Genomic DNA, 20724 nt, shown 5'->3' on the forward strand with positions numbered 1-20724 from the left:
GGCACCGTCTAACCTTGGGATTCTTCTGTAAGGGGATCCATCCTGACATGAGTCACCCAGAGGGCTCAGGGGTGGGCAGAGCACGGACAAAGCCACCCAGAGGCGATCTGGAGGAGCTGGAGAGGAAAAGGAAGATGACTTGGCGGCTCAGAGTCTGGGAATCTGGCCCGGGTCTGCCAGTCTCTTCCTGAGGTGCTGGGCAGAATGCCGCCTACCCCACCTTCCCTCAGCCTAGGCACCAAGGCCTGTGAACCAAGCCAAACAGCCTTGACCTGAGTTACAACGACAGGCCTGGGGAGCCTCCCAGATCTTCGCACCGCAGAAGGTCATAAAAGGCTGGGAAGGACCTTCGGGGATATCTGGCTAGCACCTCAGTGGACAGAGAAGGTGTGGAATCCAGGCCCCGTGACCCAAGGTTTCTGCTGTTTTCAGGACATGGTGCTTTCTTCAGCCCTGAGCTGGTTTACCTAGTGAGGTCACTTCTCCCTCTTCCTCCAGGCAAAACCTAGCCTCCATTCAGCCCACAAAACTGAGAATCTTTCTTAGGCATTAAAGAGATGAATATAAGGAACTTACAGGTCTCTACCCCACTTTCCTGCTAAAGGAGACCCACAGTTTTTGCTCTTCTGTGGATATTCTGTCTTGATGTCTCTTACTTTTGAGAAATCCCTTGATGGTTTAATCTAAGTCTCCCTCTCTGCCGCTTAAGTGGAGCAAAGCCCAGCTCACTCCCTGCTCCCTGCTCTTTTTCCTCCCTTCTCACCTGGTGCAGAACTCGCTCTATTCTTTGCGGAACCCAGTGCAAGATGAAAATGCTGCGCCATTTGCTCCTGTGTCATTGAGTATTGGGAAGGATTTCAAGACGGGTACAGCAGAGCGTTACTCAAGCGTGGGTCACTGTGCCTCTGCACAGGTCACACACACATGAAGCCAGCCCTGCCCTGGTGTCAGGAGCGATGTTTGGTTGGTCCCGTAGCACAGCGGTTAGTACTGCTCAGAGAAAGCTGGATCCCACATGGCACATCAGCATTCAAGTCCTGGCTGTGATGGCTTCAAAAAGACACCATGTGCACACAAGTGTGCCAAGAATCCTGACAGGGTGGAGAACTGGAGGAAAAAGGATTGTGGTATGACCAGGACTCTTTCTCTTTCTTGTGTGTGTGTGTGTGCATATGCCCTCTGGCATTAAAAAAGAAGAAGATGAAGAAAAAGAAAAAGAAAAAAAAAAAACCCTGATGCTTGAATTTTATACAAATAGTCCGTCCTGGAAGGTCAAGGTGTCCATTCTCCTGCCTTTATGCCGGACTCCATGCTCCGGCCTTCCATCAGTGAGAATGTCCCCCATACACTCCTCCTGGGATCTCACCAAGCTCTCTCAGCTTCACTTCATCCACTGCTGGAAAATCCTTCTGAATATCTAGATCTAAATCTGAGTCCTTTGGGCCTGTTTCCTCTTGTTCTGTCCTCGCTGACTATGAGGAACAGCTGGTCCCTCTGAGTAATTATTTCTTGTAGGCTTGGACACAGGCCGTAATTCCTTTTCCCTTTCCTCATTGGGCTTTCTCCAACTCTGTGTCCCTCCTCTGATACCTCCCCCAGGCTCTCTGTGTGCTTTGGAGAGTAGGGGGTTCACAAGAGCCACAAAGAGTGTTTCTCAGGGTCCAGAAGGCTTGGTGCTTTGGGGAGCCGGGGGAGACTCCAGCACTGATAAACAGCCCCACCCCCACCAAGCCCTCTCTTCCTCCTCCTGAAACTTACTCTATTTTTGTCTGTTTCATGAACTCTGCCCAGGGAAAGACTCCCATCCCACAACTCCCATCAGCCGCTCTCAGCCCATGTCCATCTCCGTGGTGTTTCTGTTGTCAGTGTGTCTCGGATGGAATGCTCCCCTTGAGGAAGCCCCCACCTTCCACCTCTAGAACAGAGTCCATGGGGTGGGGGGAGAGGAAGCTGACCAGAAGCCTTAGCAGGGCAGGGGGGCAGAGAGTGAGTTTGAAAGATGACTGCGTGGCCATGCTCCCGGCTCTCCAGCTGCTAGTGTGCCAAAGTGGCTGCTATCATCTGACAGCAGACCCCCAAATCCCATAGGACTTCCTCTTGGCTGGCTGCAGGACGTAGTTCTGTCCTGACACTGCAATTTGGGTGTGCCAGCATTCTAGGAATTCATGATGCTCACCATAGGTTGTGGGGCAGCAGAGGAAGTGAGGTCAGTCAACAACCGATGCCTATCTGAGCCATTGTCTTCCTCCCCAGGCCTGTCAAAGGGTGAGTCCCTGTCCCATCTTGTACAATAGCCACATTGCAGCAGGCTTCTCAGAGATCTGCTCCTGCCCCAATGTGCTGCTGCCCCATCTCTCCACTTGGCTCTGAGGCCGCTCTATCCAGCCTTTCATTTATTCATTTAATTAACAAAGTTCTTCATTGAGGTCCTATCCTTTGCCAGCTCAGTCAGCCAGCATCTCCGAGAGCTGAGATAACCATCCTTTTCTTTCTTTCTCACAATCACTCAACAAGACTGGCACTGTTTAACTTTATTATAGTTTATTTATTCCATAAATAAATAAAAGAGAGAGAGAGACAGACACAGCATCCCCAACAGGGTCTTCTACCCCCAGATGCCCAGCTGGGATCGTGGGCACATGTATGCCAGGAGTACTCAGGGAGGTCTCTGGACACACAGATGAAGCTTCCCCTGTGGGACCCGGTACTGCAGCCACCGTACTGCAGCCACCCCCGGCCGGGAGCTGTTTATCACGTGCATTAGCAGGTGGGAGCTGGAGCAGGCTGAGCCATCACTTGCCCAAGGTAACACAGCGGCCTGGATTCCTCGCAGGGTGTCTGACTTGTGGATAATCAGAAGTTAGGGATAAAACGCGAGTCCTGCCTGCCGGTCTCACAGTGGTTGGAGAAAGCACAGACCCTGGGCCAGTACTCCTGGCCTGTGCTGGGACATCAGGAGGAAGGGTTGTTCCCGGAGATGAAGCCACTCTGCCACTCTGCCCCCTCTCAACTGCCTCAGCAGGGCAGGATTGGGGGTAATTCTGGAAGAGGAAAGTCCAAGGCAGCTCCCAGCTGCTCCCTCCATTCTCCAGGAGGGTTGACCCAGGGCCGTCCCCTCTGGGCCTGTCTGTCCTCGTGCTGAGCGCGATTGCGGGAAGCTCCGCAAGAGAGGGGTTGGGACAGGGGGAGGGGATGAAGGGGCCCGAGGGAGGACTGGGGAACCAGTGGAGTCCCCGAGGGCGGAGCCAAATTTGTCTGGGCTCTGCCAAACTCCAAACTATCCATGCTGCTCGGAGCCTTCTAGACCGAGGACCCCGGGTAGAAGGTGGGCCAAGGGTAACTTTTCTCTCGGCCTCCCCTCCGTGGGTCCTTTCCTCGGGGTCCCCTTTCCTGAGGCCTGGATTCCAGCTTGCCCCGCAGCTACTATCCCGGATCTGGCCTCCACGGATCTGGGCCGGGACCCCACGGGACCCCCCTCACCCCGGTGGCCCGAGTCCAAGGCCCGCCCCCATGGGGAGGCGGACAAGGGAGGCTCGGTCTCGCACCAGCCAGCTATCCAGCAGCTGGGGGCGGTTGGGGGAGGTGGTTGAGAGGGGGCGGCAGCCAGGGGGATCTGGGAGCGGCGCTGGGTGGGACCGGGTCCTGCAGCCCCAGCGAGTAGCGAGCCGGCGGCCGGTCGGCGAGCTGGGCAATAGGAAACGGTTATTAGGAGGGAGTGGTGGAGCCGGGCCAGGCAGGAAGACGCTGGAATAAGAAACATTTTTGCTCCAGCCCCCTTCCCAGTCCCGGGAGGCCGCCGCTGCCGCGCGGTGCGAGCCCCTCCCCGGCCCCAGCCCCTACCCCGTGGCGCCGACCTGGGCTCGCAGTCCAGCGCGTCTTGAGACAGAGGCCGCTGCCACGGAGGGGAGGGGGCGCAGCCAGCTGGACGTTCGTGTCGTGTCGGGTAGCCCCCGGGACGGTGGAGAGGTGAGTCGAGCGAGGCCAGCGGGACCGGGTAGGGGGAGGCCTGAACACGATCCCAAAGAGCCCTCGGAGAGGTCGCAGTGGGTTCCATCCCAGCGCGGGAGTGCCAGCCCCCTCGCTGTCGGTGCGGCGTCTACCTTACCCGACCTGGGCCTGGGAGGGGCTGGGCGGAACTGCACGGCGAGTCAGGGAACTTGGCTCCAGATGAGCCACCTGGGGTCAGTCTCTTAACCTCTCTGTTCTCTTATATTCACCCATAAAATGAGCAGAAGGGTTGTTGTCTTGCTTTACTCACAGAGAAGGGGTCACATGTACCTCCAGGCCATGGGTTTGACCTGGGAGTGAGTGTCGGCTTCCAGCTGCTGTGGAGCCTCCCCTTGGAGCCCAGCGTACCCAGCCCAGACCTTGCAGCTTTTGCTTAGGGGATTCCACACTAATTCCAGACCCCAAAACCCCGCACTCTGCGTGGTTGGGTGATCCCATTCCATGATCCTCCTTCTGGATCCAGGTCAAAGGTGAATCCAGCCTCCCTCCAGGCTTGGGACCCCAGATTCCAGGCTGCCCTGGAGGCCCACACTGTGAGGCCGGCCTATGGCTGGGTGCTCCTTTTTCTCCAAGGACAGTAGCATAAGGGTCAGTAGCTCTCACCCTTAATTGAGGGGCAGCCTCTGGCTGAGTCAGTCTGCCCTCCCTGATTTCTCACTGCCCATTTGTCCTAGTACCTGCTCCATCTCACTGAGTTGTTAAAAATGCTACCATTTATTGAGTACTACTGTGTACACAATTTTTCACCCGGTCTTCCTTTGCATGTAATCCTGGTCATACCTAGCCAAAGAGGGGGCATTATATTTCCGACAGAAGGGAAAGCAGATTCCGACTTGAGTAACTTGTCCAGTGCTCCTTGGATGGCATAAATGGCATGGTGGGGTTCCCATTTATTAAGTGCTTACTGTGTACTACTTAGTACTCTGCTCAGCAATTTTAGTACTTACACCTATGACATAAGCACTTTTTTTTTTTTTTTTGGAGAGATTTTTGCTATAGGGCATGTACGCTCACCAGAAAGAGAGAGAGACAGAGAGACAGAGATCGAGAAATCACTGCCCAGGGGGGATGGCCACGCCGCAATCCCTTCTTCTCCATTCTTCTCTTGGGATCTTGGGCACGCACGCACACGCACCCAGTGTGAGTTTAAGACATGGGGTCCGGGATTCGAACCGCAGTTGACTACATGGGAGTCCAGTGACATAGCCATTATGCCAACTGCTGGTCCTGTTTTTTGTTTGTTTGTTTATTTGGACATTAGCACTGTTATTGTTCCCATTTTACATATGAGGGGAAGCCTCAGCCTCAGAAAACCTAAGTATTTTGCTACAAATCTCGTAACTCTAAGTGGCAGAGGCAGGATTGGAACCCAGATCTACGTGATCCAAGCCCACACCTGACCTTTGCTATCATGCGCTGCCTCTACGGGCTGCCTGAGACTAAACCCAGGTTTGTTCTGCTGCGTCACACTGCTGTGAGGGGCCACTGAAATGATGGGGTGAGTCGTAAGAGGAACGGGAGGTGAGCAGTTCAGTCAGTCTTCTGCTGTTTGGGTGAGACTGACTGAAGTGCAGAGAGCGAGGCAAGGTGGCCGCGTTCGAGGCAGACCTTCTCCAGCCCTGGGACAGTCACTGCCAGCTGAGCCGCTGCTGCTGATGGCCATGAGTTTCATCAGACCCTCACATGTGCTGGGAGGAAAAGATTGACAACCACCTTCCCTGCACGCCACTACTCACCACTCCCCGCCTGAGGCTCAGACTTGGACTAAGCCTGTAGTCAGCATGATTTCTGGGGAGCTGTGCTGTCTTTGCATCTAGACAGACCTGGGCAGGGTAATCTGTGACGACAGGGACAGTAGACATTTTGTTAGTGTCTGCCGAGACCCATGTGATCTTTTTCCTCCTTTGAGGGACCCACCTAACTCCAAACAATTGGAGGTCTCACAATGACCATGGAAGGATTTCTTTTTCTTTGAAGAGGTTTTTGCTATAGGGCGTGTGTGCTTGCCAGAAAGACAGAGAGAGACAGAGAGACAGAAAGCGATGAATCACCCCCCAGGGAGGATGGCCACGCTGCAATCCCTTCTCCTCCATTCTCCTCTCGGGATCTTGGGCACGCACGCACACGTGCCCGGCGTGAGTTTAAGCCACCGGGTCCAGTACTCGAACTGCAATTGACTGCATGGGAGTCCAGTGACATAGCCATTACACTAACTGCTGGTCCCAGAAGGATTTCTTATCAGCAGTTTTAATTTATTGAGACACTTTGGGTGACTGTGGGCCATCCCTGAACCTTGGCTTTCCCATCAGATTGTTGTGAGGATTAAATGAGGTAAACCATTGCAGTTCAGTACTTGGCACATGACCAGAGAAGAAGGTTAATGATTATTATTAAGTATTTCCATTTGTGATTTCTGGCCAACAATAGTGATTCTTCTACCAGCAGGAGATCTTTCATGAAGTTTTGCTAGAAGGGAAAGGATACCACCAGACCCCAGGAGCCTGTTTGTGCTGTAGTCGGATTTCAGGGCGAATCGTGCAGGGTCAGCCCAGAGTACAGTTCAGGACTCAGCACCCTCCTGAACTTCACCTTATACTAGGCCTGGTTAAAACTGGCAGTCCCAATTTTATGCCATCACATTCTTGGTATCGGCCCAGAAATGGGTTCTTCAAGTCCACCAAGCCCTTCTGTGCACCATAGGTGTCTAGAAGAAAGCCCTTGTCCACGCCCTCACTCTACAGTGTCAGCAGGTCTCTAGCTTCTGTGTTCGGCCTTGGCTGCCCCTTCACCCCAGGAGCGGCGGCGAGGTCCCTGGGTGGGAGTGAGATTCTCTGCAACCGTGTCTTGCTCGCCCAGGAGTATCCTGCAGTGAGATGAAAGCACAGGAGCCAGTCTTCAACTTGTGTGGGCCACATTTGTCAAAGTGTGGTGCCCACCTAGACCCGTCAGCAATCCCTGGGGACGTCATTGAAAGGCACATTTCTTGCTGGTCCCAGAGGGGCTGAATCAAAATCTGGAGTGGGAATAGGACCAGAGAGTGCATTTCTAAAGAAGCATTTCAGGTGATTGGAGATGAAAGGGTGACCTGGAAGATGGGCAGAGAGGAGGCAGCCTGGGTAGACCATCCGAGAAGGATGCTAGCTCTTACCCTTACTCTTAGCCCCTTTTCCCTTCCTGTCTCATACCCTCTCCCTAGCTACTCTCTGGGCACACCAAGGCAGCCAAGGCTGGCTTCCTGCCCATACCTGAGTGGGCAGGTCCAGCTCCCCTGGGGCTCTGTCTCCATCCAGCCGCACGGCAGGTCTCACCACAGAATGCTCTCCTGAGTCCCTACTGCCAGGAGGGGCAAGAGGCAGGAGGTCAGGCAGAGGTTGGGGACACAGCTGCAGCAGCCCAGGGCTGTTTCCTCCCCCAGCCCGGGCCTCTGGGGCAGAGGAAGCCCAGGCAGGAAGGCCAGAGCTGCTACCAGCCAGAGAGGCCTGTAAAACCCCCCGCCACCATCAGCCATCCTGCCCCCAGAGCCTCAGCATCTTGGGTCAGCATTTGACACCATTCTTAGACCGTGGACCCTCTATAACCAATGTCCGGCTCCACTATCGTCACCATGTGATGCCAAAGGACTCCCGTCTTTGCCTCATGAAGCTGCAGTTCCAGACACACACCTGCGTGCTCTCCACCATTCGGAAAGTTCTCGTTGCTGTCCGGCCACACTCCTTTTTCCTGTAGCCCCAGCCTGTATATTCTGGTTTTAACCTTTAAGAAATGAAGAGTAGGGTGGCTTCTGAAGCAGCTTCTAAAGCTCTAGCTGGTTAGGACCTGGACTGGGGACCACCGTAGACTAGAATTACTCCCCTTAACACTCCGCCAAGATTCTGGAGGAGTTCAACTCCAGCCAGCCGCAGAAGGTGGAATGTTCTGTGTTTAAGTGTTTCACTTCCCCTCCCACATCACTGGCCCTCCCTCCACCCTTTCCCAGGACAGCACGGAGAGAAGGGGGCAGGGAGTGGCTCAGAGAGGGCCTCTCCTGCTTCGAGGAGGTTGCAGAGAGGATCTTGTCCACCTGGTGTGGCCCAGCATGGTCTAGGCTTTGCACAGTTGTCACGAGTCTGGGGGCTCAGACATGGGCAGCTGCTACCGGACCAGGATACTGGGTGAAATGAGCGCTGGACTGGGAGTTTGGACACCTGGGTCTACTCCTGCTACCGCCACTGAGCCCTGTGAGACTCTAGGCAAGGCTCCTCCCCTACATGAGCCTGATCTCCTCTTCTCCTCAGTGTGAGGCAGCCCTAGGTGGCTCCTGTGCACACCGTAGCCACTCCAGCCTGCCTGAAAATATGCCCTTAATCCCCTGCTGTGCGTGACGCCTGCCTGTTCTATCCAGACCCCAATCTAAACAATCTTGATTCCTGTTCCCGGCTTGGCGAGACCCTGAATGGCAGGAAGTGAAGACAGGAGCCTGTTTATGTTTGAGGCAGCCAGGCTAGGGCCTGGTGGTGGGGGGGGAGCACTGGGAAAGGGGTGGGCAGGGGTGGAGGCAGGGAGGAGTTGAGCAAAAGGCAGAGGACAGAAGGGCGGTGGGAGTTTGCTGAAGAGATGCTTCCACTCCACCCTGTGCCCTCCAGCCTGAGTCCAGCAGCAGGGGTGTCGAGCTGGGTCCCCCAGGCTCTCAGTTACTTCAACATGGTGCTCCACCCTTCACCCCTAACAGGATGGTTTCCATGGGGAAGTGAACCAGGACTTCCCCTGCAGGCCCCGCCCCAAAGCCAGACACAGGGAGTGGGCAGGCGGCCTCCCTGCCTCCCCCCAAAAAACTCCAGTGATTTCCTCCGGGTAAGAGGGAGCTGTGGTCAGTGGCTGTCACATTTCACTGCCCCTCCTCTCCTGCTTCTCTGTCCAGGAACCATGACCTTGGGCCCTCCCAGGAGGGACCTTCTGATGCTGCTGATGGCCTTGGGCCTGACCCAGGGTGAGTACGGGGGGAGCAGTTAGGGAACAGAGGCCTGGGTGGAGAGAGGGTGTCTGGGCTCAGCTCAGCTCTTGCTGGGACTGAATTTGATGGGCTAGGAGGAGGCGGACGGGAGAGATTGGTGGGAGGGTGGGGGCAGGAAGGCTCTCTGCTCCTGCAGTCCTCCTGTGCCATCCTCTTGATTCGAAGCTGCAGACCAGTGCTCTGCCAGACTCCCGGGTGGAAGCCTATTTGTGGGTGGCGGGAGGAGGAGTGTTGGCAGAGGAGACTGCGGCAGCCTCAGGGCCAGGGCCAGGGCAGGGCTTGGACCTGGGAGAGGTCAAAGGATCAGTAGGATCCAGAGAACATACAGCCTGGTAAGGCTCTGGAGGAAGGAGATCTGAAGATGAAGAAGGACACTAAGGTGGGGGTGGGGAGGCCGAGAGGTGAAAAGGAAGGGGACAGAACTGGATGTTGGGTGCAGCGTCGGGGAGCTGGGCCCAGAGTAGCTGAGGTTCAGGCATGTCTCACAGGCAACCCTATGAAGCCCTCTCGGGAACCACTGGTGACCTGCACGTGCCAACACCCACACTGCAGGGGGCTTACCTGCCGAGGTGCCTGGTGCATGGTAGTGCTGGTGCGGGAGCAGGGCAACCCCCCGCAGGAGCACCGGCTCTGTGAGAGTCAGCACCCAGAGCTCTGCCGGGCACGCCCCACCGAGTTCGCCAACCACTACTGCTGCTACAGCCCCCTCTGCAACCAAAATGTGTCCCTGGTGCTGGAGGGTAGGTCCGGCAGCCCCCACAACCCTCCCCATCTGCTCAGACCTGCCCTCCCCGCTCTGCCTTCCTCTTGTGCTCTGGCCAATAAGCGGGGGGTCGGGACTTGGGATCTGACTAGCACAGTGGCCTGCCCTCCCTACCCTGCTTTTCTCTCATGCTCTGGCCAAAGGGAAGAGGGGGGCGCTGGCCTGGCAGAGCTGAACCTCGGTATCCTCTTTCCTAGCCACCCAAACACCTTCGGAGCAACCGCGACTAGACGGCCAGCTGCCTCTGATCCTGGGCCCCGTGCTAGCCTTGCTGGTCCTGGTGGCCCTGGGTGCCCTGGGCCTGTGGCATGTCCGGCGGAGGCAGGAGAAGCAGCAGGGCCTGCACAGCGAGCTGGGGGAGTCCAGCCTCATCCTGAAGGCATCTGAGCAAGGGGAGAGCATACTAGGGGTATGGGCCTGGGGGAACCTGGGGCACAGGGTGGAGGGTGGGTAGACAGGAGTCACAGAATCAGAGGGGGTTGCTCAGAGCTTAGAGCTGGCAAGCACGCAGTGACATGGCGGCAGCAGGACCCGGGGTCAGGGAGAGAAGGGGGCTGCGGCTGGCGAGGACAGTCTTGCAGTGGCCTCTTGGTACCCTCAGGACCTTCTGGACAGTGACTGCACCACAGGCAGTGGTTCAGGGCTCCCCTTCCTGGTGCAGCGGACAGTGGCACGGCAGGTGGCCCTGGTGGAGTGTGTGGGTGAGCAATGGGTGAGCCTGGGGGAGTGGGGGTGGAGGAGCTCTGGCTTTTGGAGTCATAGGCAGAGCCAGGCCTGGTCTGAATGGGCATTCCACCCAGTAGAAAGCAGATTGGAGACAGGCCAGGGCTAGGACCTTTGCAGGAGCTGGGGTGGAAGAAGGCAGCCAGGGGTGGTCTGTAGCTGGATCTGAGTCTGGATTAAGTTAAATGTAAGCATCAGAAATCCTGCAGGAGGCTCAGTGCAGCATCAAGGCAGGGGCTCTTCGTAGGCTCCTTGTGCCCAGCGTGTGACCCTTGCCCTCCCTCTGGCTCTTGGATTAGGAAAGGGCCGCTATGGTGAGGTATGGCGAGGATTATGGCATGGCGAGAGTGTGGCCGTCAAGATCTTCTCTTCAAGGGATGAACAGTCCTGGTTCCGGGAGACTGAGATCTACAACACGGTGTTGCTCAGACACGACAACATCCTAGGCAAGGACAAGGGTCGGGGGGCTCTGCCAGGCCTGGGGCTCTTGTCGTCCTGCAGTCGGGGCTGCAGTTCCCAGATCTCAAGACATTGACCTAACCCTGGACTCCCAGTGCCCCCTCAGCTCAACCTCTGACTCCAGCTCCTTTTTGCCCCAAGCCAGATCCATCTCCACCCCAGCCCCAGCTTTGCCCTGACCTGCCCCAACCTGTCCCTAGCCAGTCCACCCCCCATCATCTGCAGCCCCTTGGCTGAGTCACCCAGAGCCTTCTGTACACAGGCTTCATCGCCTCGGACATGACTTCCCGCAACTCGAGCACACAGCTGTGGCTCATCACGCACTACCACGAGCACGGCTCGCTCTACGACTTTCTGCAGAGGCAGACGCTGGAGCCCCAGCTGGCACTGAGGTTGGCTATGTCCGCAGCCTGTGGCCTGGCCCACTTGCATGTGGAGATCTTTGGCACACAGGGCAAGCCAGCCATTGCCCACCGCGACCTCAAGAGCCGCAACGTACTGGTCAAGAGCAACCTGCAATGTTGCATCGCAGACCTGGGTGAGCAGGGAGGGGCAGGCGTGGGCCTTCACAAGTGAGCAGAGGTTCACGCTTCCTCTCCTTCCCCTGTTTCGATGGACCCTGAATGGAGACTGGCACTTTGAATTGTAGAGGTAGGGCCAGCAGATTGTGTGGAGGTTAAGGCGGCTGGATCCCATATGGCTAACGGCACAGTTCGAGTCCCAGACCTGGTGGTTTAAAAACCATACTGGGCAAGTGTGCATGCCTACCTAAAATCTTAAGAAGAGAATGAAGGAGAAGGCATTGCTCTGTGGCCATCCCTCCAGGGGGTGCTTTCTAATCCCCAATCTCCGTCTCCAGCAACCACACCACCCATAGCAATAATAATAATAATACAAGTAGAGATGCGTGCTGTCCCAGTTCACCGCCACAAGAGCCACACACACTAACACCTTTTCCAAATCCAGGCTCCTCCCTCCCCACCATCCTGGCTTCCTCCTGGCTCCTGGAGTTGGGAGAAAAGAGGCAGGGAGCCAGGAATCTGGGTCCTTACCCTGGCTTCATGACTGCATCTCTCCCTGTCATGGGTCTTGGAGTTCTGCTCTGTGAAATGGGCACAATGCCTCCCTTGCCAGCTCACATCTCACTGGGTTCTTGGGAACTTAGCAAGAGCTGCAGAAGCAAAGGGTAGCTGGGACGGTTGTCCTCCCGTGGGCACTGTCTTTCAGTCCCTCTCAAGCAGGTCTCCATCTGCCCTTCTCCATCCCACCTTGCCTGTGCCTGGGGGCTGCCGAGGCTGGGTTTGGGTGAGGGGCAGGAGTGACTGTCCTCATCCCCACAGGCCTGGCTGTGATGCACTCCCAGGGTAGCGATTACCTGGACATCGGCAACAACCCGAGAGTGGGCACCAAGCGGTACATGGCCCCCGAAGTGCTGGACGAGCAGATCCGCACGGATTGCTTTGAGTCCTACAAGTGGACTGACATCTGGGCCTTTGGCTTGGTGCTGTGGGAGATTGCGCGCCGGACCATTGTCAATGGTGAGGGGCCGGCCCCACCGGGGTGGGAAGGGGAATGGGGCAGATGGAAAGGGGGCTTCCTGCCATGCCGTGTCTCCTGGTGTCCCTTCATTGCCACTCACCACTGGTACAGCTGAGTGACGTTTTAAGGTTCATCTGTGTTCATGATTCCGGCTGTGAAATCTTGGGTAAGTGCTAATAACAGAAATATCCACAGTGGCTAGTATTTCTGGAGCTTAAAAGTGTGCCAGAGCCATGCTTTACACTGCGTGTACGATCTCACTGACTCCTGCGTTGGCAGGGCGGTGGTGTTGCTTAGCAAGTGGGAGCACAGGCTTAGAGTCAGGCTGCTGGGGTTCAGCTCTTGATTTGCTGTGACCTGGGGTAAGTTATTTAACCTCTCTGTGCCTCAGTTTCCTCATTTGTAAAATGAGAATAAAAATAGCTTCTAGTCGCTGAGCTAAGCCAAGTACAGTACTGAGAACAACATCCAGTTAAATATCGTGGTCACTATTTTTTTTTGGGGGGGGGAGGTTTTCGCTATAGGGTGCGTGCACTCGCCAGACAGACAGAGAGAGACAGAGAGACAGAAAGCGAGAAATCACCCCCCAGAGGGGATGGTCACGCCACAATCCCTTCTCCTCTATTCTCCTCTTGGGATCTTGGGCACACACGCACACGCGCCCGGCGTGAGTTTTAAGCCACCGGGTCCGGGACGCGAACCGTGGTCAACTACGTGGGAGTCCAGCGACATAGCCATTATGCTAACTGCTGGTCCCCGTGGTCACTATTGTAAGAGAATGAGAGCCTTACACAGTATTACCTCCACTTTGCAGATGAGAAGGACAGCACAGAATCACAGCTGGCTAGAGGCAGAATCAGGGTCTGAAACCAGGCAGTCTGACCCTGGGACCCATGCTCCATGCTCACTTAAACCTCTCTGGTCCCTTGATTTCCATATTCACAGAAATGCAGGATAGAATAGTGTCCACACTGCCCGCTTGTGCTGCCTTAATTATTATGGTGGGCTGCCAATGGGGACTCCAGTTCGGAAGGACTGGGAGCTGGCAGAGGCCTGTTCTGAACAGCTCTGTGGTTGGTGCCCTCTCAGCCCGGGGTGGATGAAGGACAGGTGGTCATCTGGACTGGTAGGAGGACTGTCAGTCACTGTGGAGGTTGTCTGTGATGAGGGGCTACCAGGAGTCCTGATGGGTTAAGGACAATCTTCAGAATATGACTGGAGCCCTGCTCCTTGGGGACAGGGCCATCCCGTTTCCTGAGCACCTACCAGAAGCCAGCAGACTTCACTTGCCCTCAGTGGTCTTCATTAGACAGGGGTGCTGAGGTGTTCACCAGGCCCCCTGGGAAACTCTTGAGGGGCTCGGATTCCTGGGGACTCTGTGCGCGCCCAGGCTCCAGGAGGCTCTGTAGTTCCAGAGGCTGTGCACGCTCCATGGGCTCCAGGAGGCTGGGTCAGGAGAAGGCACCTGGGAGAAGCCAGGCCCCTCGGTCCAGGCTGCAGGCAGGAAAGGAAGGACTGAGAGGGAGGCTGCCTGCAGGCTCCTGGGTGGAGGGGGAAGCTCAGTCAGCCCCGCAGATTCACAGAACATTATAAACATTGTAATCTGGTGTCAGCCCCAGCACTGATTAAAGCCTCATTAAACATGCTTAGGCCTCTCCGCAGCACTGATTAGGGCGCGAGCGGCACAGGGGCTGGCCTGGAAGCCCGCCATGGTGAGAACAGCTGGCGAAGGCTCTGCTCAGGCTGTGGCCTGTAGGATGGGCCACCCCAGGCTGGGGAACAGGATGGTGCACGGGGTTGTTTGCAGCTGGACAGGCGTCAGTTTCTGCTAAGGAAGGTGCACTTGAGATAACAAAGAGTAGGGGCGTGCTGGCTGCAGGGGTCAGCAGAGGCCTGTGCCCTCCTGACAGAGTGGGTGTTATTGGAGCCTTTGTCTTAGGGAAGGTGTTTTTCTGTCCCTTCTTGTCCTTATTCCGGCCTCGTCCAGCAATCAGCTAGCTCCCCTCCCTTAAGTGGAGCTTGGAGATCCAGAGTATGGACTTCGGTGTTGGACTTTGCAGGCTTCCGCCCCAGCTCTGGTGCTTACTACCTGTTGATCTCAGGCCAGTGTCCTAAGTTCTGTGGCTTTATCACTTCTCGGTCTATAAAGTGGAGCTGCCACTGCTACCTGAGAGGGTTGTTGTGAGGATTCAATACAGAGCACTGGGGACAGTGCCTGGCACCCAGTAAGTTCTTGGTAAACATTAGGTGCTCTTCTTGGGCATCTGTGACAGTCTGGGCCCAGAAGCACCTGGACCCTGGGCAGAAGGCAGCTGTGGAAAGATGAACTTCTGGCCTAAGAATCTAGAGTTTGAGTCTTGACTCTGACATTACTAATGTAGCCTTGTGCTCGACTCCTCTGAGCGTCAGTTTCCTCATCTGTCATATGGGGATCGTATCAGCACCTCTTTCAGAGGGCTTTGGCGAGGACCAACAGGATAATGCAGCATGGTGCCTGGCACCTGGGAAATGCAGAACAAATGGCAGTAATCATTACTAGTTATATATAAACATATTTATTATAGCATGGTATCCCTCTCAGGGGTGGCATAGCCAGACAACCAGTTTCTTGGCACCGGGGACAAAGTGTGGGCAAGACTCTCTTCTGGGTGGTGTGAGATGCCCCTGGGGTCCCGAGTGATTGTCCCCTCTGCTCTCTATCTCTAGGCATTGTGGAGGAGTACAGGCCACCCTTCTATGACGTGGTGCCCAATGATCCCAGCTTTGAGGACATGAAGAAGGTGGTGTGTATTGATCAGCAGACCCCCACCATTCCTAACCGGCTGGCTGCAGACCCGGTAAGGCCTTTGCTTGGGCTGGGGTGGCATGGCGTGGTGGCTTGCAGCTGGGATTTCTGGGCCAGGAACTTGCGTCTGAGGCCTCTACTTCACATGGGATAGATTCTGGGTGTCTTGGTGGAAGGCACTTCCCTCGGTACTCCACCCACATTCCTCGCCTGTAGACCTTGTCATTCTGGGGTTTTCAGAGCCCTTCACCTTGCCTGTGAAGAGTTAGAGGCCTCTGCTGCATTTCTCCCTATGGAGTTTTTGTTTATTTGTTTGTAGTTTTTGCTATAGGGTGTGTACATTCACCAGAGAGAGATAGACGAAGAGAGAGGAGGAGAAAGTGAGAAATTACCCCCAGGAGGGATGGCAATGCTGCAATCTCTTCTCCATCCAGCTCTCAGGAGTTTTGTGCATGCATACACACAGGCCTGGTGTGACTTTTAAGCCACTGGGCCTGGGACTTGAACCACACGGTCGACCATGTAGGATCTAGCACCTTAACCTCCACACCACCTGCTAGCCCTGGAGTTCTTTTGTTTGTTTGTTTTTTTCTTAAACCATTCTACATACTTTTACAGAGACACACACAGTGTCCCGGCTCCACGAGGACAAAGAGCATGTCTTGTATGCTTACTCCTCGATCCCTGCTACCTGTCACCACATCTGGCACACAATCAGTACTCAATAAATGTTGCTGAAATGATGAAAAATGTACACATGTATGTACATACATGTACACATAGATACATGAACATTTTTGCATCATATCCATAGCCACAAAAAGCCAGCCTACACTTGTGTACACATGCATGGACTCACACTCAGGAACTAGAGGAGAGGGGGCTGGCTTCTTCTAGGATCATTGAGCTTCCTGGCATGAGTTCCTCCCTGGATACATGCACTTTAAGGGTCATGCCCATCATCCGAACATCCACTGTCCACAGGGCCCAGCCACGATGGATGGAGTGGGTGGAAACACCCCTCTGCACTGGGGTCTGAGGCTGCCCATGTGGATGCCGGGCTCCAGGCTTGCAGAGCTGTCCCTTCCTGTGGGTTTTGGAAGAGTGGGGGTTGGGGTGGTGTGTTCCCCAGACACTATTCACCAGGGGCCTGAGCGCTCCGGGAAGATCTGAGCCTTCTCCCTCCTTTCACCACCCCTTCTCACCCACTCTCTTCCTCTCCTGGTTTTTACCTTTCTCTTCTCCTCCACACCTCCTGCCATGTCTGTCCATTACTGGGTCACCCTCTTCCTCCTTCTCTGTCCCTTGCTTCCTCCCTCTGCCTTTCTCTCTGGTCCTCAGGTACTCTCAGGCCTGGCTCAGATGATGCGGGAGTGCTGGTACCCCAACCCTTCGGCCCGCCTCACCGCACTGCGGATCAAGAAGACTCTACAGAAACTCAGCAACAGTCCAGAAAAGCCCAAGTGATTCACTAGCCTAGGGGTGCCCGACCCCCTCTGTCTGTGGGAGCGAGGGGGAGCGGCAGCATCCGAGGACGGTGGCTTATGTGGGTAGAGGTAGTGTGTGTGTGTGTGTGTGTGTGTGTGTGCGCGCGCGCACGTGCAGGAGGGGGTGCCCCTTCACGGGGCAGCTGTGCCTGCCTGGCTAGGCTCGGCCCCCAGCCCATCCAGCCAAAAATACAGCTGGGCTGAAACTCGATCTCCCACCGTCTGGTCTGCTCAAAGCAGCAGGCTCCCTGACGCCTGGCTCTTTCCCCAGCCCCCACGCCAGCAGGGTGCACCCACACCACCCACAGGACAGGATGCAAAAGAGGCCTCAGAGCCAAGGGGACTGAGCCAGGGACTCCCCGTCTGGGGCCCAGCGCCACTTTACCCCTGCCCTTGGTCAACCCCGTCGCCTGAACAGAGCTGCCGGGAGGTACAGGGCTCTGTCCAGCCTTCAGCAGACACTGCCCTGCCAGACCTCAGCCTCTGGCCCAGGCTCCGGATACTCAGAGCCCATCAGTGTCTCTCTGTGGGTTTGTGTCTCAGCTCAGTGACGCCTTGGATTTTCTGTGTCTCAGATGCCAGCTGCCCAGAGGACTGGTTCTGAACCTGGCCCCCCTCTCTCATCTAGCTGAGTTATTAGGGCACTAAAACCCAAGGGGTCCTTTGGGGGATGTGGCAGGGTCATAGGCCAGTGGAGAGGTGGCAGGTCAGATGGGTAAGGCCCAGCACCTTCAGAGTAACTGAAAGGCCACCCACAGCAGGGAAAGGCTCGACTGGGCGTCAGGAGACCTGAGTCTGAGCCTGGTGCTTGTTCCACGTGACATGAGCAGGGCCTTCACTGTCTGAGAGCTGTTTTCTTCATTTCCATATTGAAAGAGTGGGTCCTGATGTCCTCCAGTTTTCTTTGTCAGAGCTAAGTTTATCAGTCTCATCTACTCCTTATGCCCCAGCCCCTGCCAATCTGCCTGAAGATTGGGGTTGAAAAAAACTATCAGAGACCAGAACTGTCTACTTCTGCAGCTCCAGTTCCTACCTTAATGTGCCCAGGCGGCCCTGGGCCTCCTGACCCATAGGTCAGCTCCTTGCCCCTCTGTGGCTTAGCCTTCTCTGCAGAGGGCAGAGGGGCAGCTTCCACTGGGGCCTCCAAGGCTTTAAAGAAGTTCGACTCCAACCAAGAAGCACCCAGCACCCAGATTTTGAGTCCCCACTGGACCTTAGCCCAGGCCCAGACCCTTGGCCAGAGTATGTGCCTTGGGAGAACTCGGTGGCTCCCACAGAAAGCTCCGCATTTGGAAATGTCAAGGGTGTATGTCCATCTGCTGAGCAGGTGACCCTGGGCCCTGGGCATGGGGCAGATGGGCTGGAGGCAGAGCTTTGTGGGGGGATGTGTCTTCAGGGGTGAGAATCGGGTAGATGTAAGGACAGCCTGGGAAGAGTTGCCTCGTAGCCTCAGCCCTTGGGTCTCCCTCCGCCTGCTGTAAACCGAGCACAGCCACCCAGGCGACTTCCCCTGTGTGCCACCCTTCCCCTGCAGCCGGTTCCCAGGCCTGTCCCAGCATTGTGCAAGGCTCTGAGGAGAACCAGGAAGTGAAACTGGGCGCACACAGAAAACCGAATGGACCAGCTGCCTTCCCACGCCGTCATGGCAGAATGTGTGCCTCCTCTGGTCCCTGGAACCCACCCAGCCCAGGAACAGTCTCCCGCCTGAAGGAATTTTATCTCCAGCGGATTTGGGGGCCAAATTCCTCCTGAGACTCCACAGCCAGAAACTGAAGGCTGCAGCTCCCCAAAGGCTGGAAAATCCCTAAGAGAAGATCTAGGACGGGAAGAGGAATGACAAGATGTGGGAAAGTGGGAGAAGAGGGCTCAGTTAGAGCCACTTGTGACAGAAGGCTGCAAGTGTCTGTCTGAGTGCAATTTCAGAGTGGAAGTGACATTTTCCCTACCTGGAGATACTGCTTGTGGGAGCACTTAGCACGTGCTTAGCACAGAGTAGGTCCTCAATAAACCAAGATTGAATCCTAAGCATCAACCCATTCTTTCCAGTCTGATGCCTCCGCAGTGGCCGGTTGCAGAGGTCCAGGGGGAGCCAGAGGGGGGGCGGAAGGAGAGGGTCCCAGGATATCTGACCCCGTTTTGCCCTCGTCAAGTCGCCGTTCTGGCATGCTCCTGCTTAGACGCCCGCAGAGGCCCCAATCTCAGTTCTGACTGAATCAGTAGCAGCCTGATCGCGGCGCCCGCCACGTCGCCCTCTGCTGGCTGCCTGGCAACCCAGCGGTCGCCTCTCGCCCCCGCCCTGCGCGGGGACCTGAGGGCATTTCCCGGCAGGGGGCAGGGTGGAGACTTCCTACCCCCGCCCACGTGAGCCAGCGTGCGTGCGCTCTGCGGCCTTCTGTTAGCGGGGACGGTCCCCCTGAAAGCCACGCCTAGCAACGAACTCTCAGTCCTCACTCACAGGTAGCTTAGACTGCTCTCCTCAAGTCCCTCACTCTCAATTCCTTCCTGATATGCTCCCCCGCCCCCGCCTTGCCCAGAGCCGGTTCCCATCCGCAGAATGGGAAGCTCCCCGTCCCTGGGGACCCATCTTGGCATCTAGGGTTCCGAATGCACTTCACCTCCTCTTCTCCCACTCCACTCCTGAAGTCGGGGGCGGGGACATGGCCCCGGGGAAGCAGGTATTACAATAAAAGAGCTGGGAGGGGCTTTGTCCTTGGGGCTGACCTGGAAAGGTTGAGCCTTTCATTAGTCATCCTTTTAGAGATACACCGCGAAGGTACTCCATTTCCTACCAGGAAAAATTTTGCCTACTTCCAGCAGCCTCCAAGTCAGCCTCCTGACTGGAGCCTCCTGCTGGAAGTTCATGGATCCCTCACAATTCCAGTAGACGCGCCTCCTAGAGGAGCTTTGGAGAATCCGAGCATTCCTATCTTCCCAGGGGGCAGTCCCCTCCCCGCCCCGCCAGGCCTCCTGGCCCTCACCTCCTCACACGGGTGGGTGTCCGCTCTGTGGTTGACAGGGAGAAGGGCAGTAGGAAATTAGAATTGCATGAACCGTGGGCAGGTATAGGAAGGAAGGATTGTTTCATTGCTCTCCAGGTTAGAAGAGTCCTTGGGAAGCCTCCACCCAGAGCCTCTGAGAACCTCCCTGCCTCTGAAGGAATAAACCCCACTGCCATCTTTGTTTCTTTGCAGCTTTGCTCTGGTATCCTTGGGGCCCTGGGCTCCAGTTTCCTGACCTACACAAAAAGGGAGACCATACCGCGTTGGTGTGGCACAGGCCCCCCTGAGGGGTGACAGGAGCTATAATATGCCACAGTGGGAGTGAAGGTGGCCCCTGGAGCACGAGCCTTGGCACTGCAGGCTACCACTTCCCCAAGGCCTCGCGGTCCTCAGGCTCTTGGGTCATTCCCCTCTCCGCCTTTCCAGGCACCATCCTCCCTCAGCGCTGTCCCACACTAGCCTTTGAGGAGGGCGCTGTGTTTCCTCCATGTCCTCTTTGGCATAAAGATCAACAGCCGGAGAGATGGCGAAGTCCTCATGTGGAGAAGGCCTGGCGGGGTGAGGGGGGGGGTAGTGGGGGTGCGTGTCCCGAGACCAGTCTCCCAGGCCTGAGGCTGATGCTAGCTGTGCAGTCATCGCTCTGGGTGGGCGACTCTTGGAACGCGCTGCTTCCACCAGGGCCACATTCAGTTTGCTAGAAATAGAGACACAGGGCTTCTTGACTTTGCATATAATTTGCATAATGTCATAGACACAGTCTATTTTCAGGCAGTTTTCAGGTTAAAGTGTTGTCACTGCTGCCCTGCAGGGTGTCACGTCTGGATGAGTCTCTGTTCTTTCTCACCCACCCACTCTTACTGACCTACATCTCCAACTGCAGGAGCAAGTGGCGAGGTGGGGCAGGGGGAGTGGGGTTGTCCGGGGAGACACGGGGGCAGGACGAGAGACACACTAGATTTTCCTCTATTCCT

At 56.1% G+C, this 20724-nt stretch overlaps 1 protein-coding gene across 1 annotated transcript; it reads left to right on the forward strand.

Annotated features, from left to right (window-relative positions):
- Nucleotides 1-3925: 3925 nt before the first annotated feature.
- Nucleotides 3926-18783, forward strand: ACVRL1 (activin A receptor like type 1). The gene is made up of 10 exons (XM_006163153.2): nucleotides 3926-3966; nucleotides 8906-8974; nucleotides 9487-9738; nucleotides 9959-10170; nucleotides 10363-10462; nucleotides 10784-10930; nucleotides 11206-11481; nucleotides 12284-12481; nucleotides 15189-15319; nucleotides 16609-18783. The coding sequence occupies exons 2-10, from the start codon at nucleotides 8911-8913 to the stop codon at nucleotides 16732-16734; spliced, it is 1506 nt and encodes a 501-aa protein (XP_006163215.1). The 5' UTR covers nucleotides 3926-3966; nucleotides 8906-8910; the 3' UTR covers nucleotides 16735-18783.
- Nucleotides 18784-20724: the final 1941 nt, after the last annotated feature.

The sequence above is a fragment of the Tupaia chinensis genome, unplaced genomic scaffold, assembly GCF_000334495.1.
Source record: "Tupaia chinensis unplaced genomic scaffold, TupChi_1.0 Scaffold141469_1, whole genome shotgun sequence".
Classification (NCBI taxonomy): domain Eukaryota; kingdom Metazoa; phylum Chordata; class Mammalia; order Scandentia; family Tupaiidae; genus Tupaia; species Tupaia belangeri.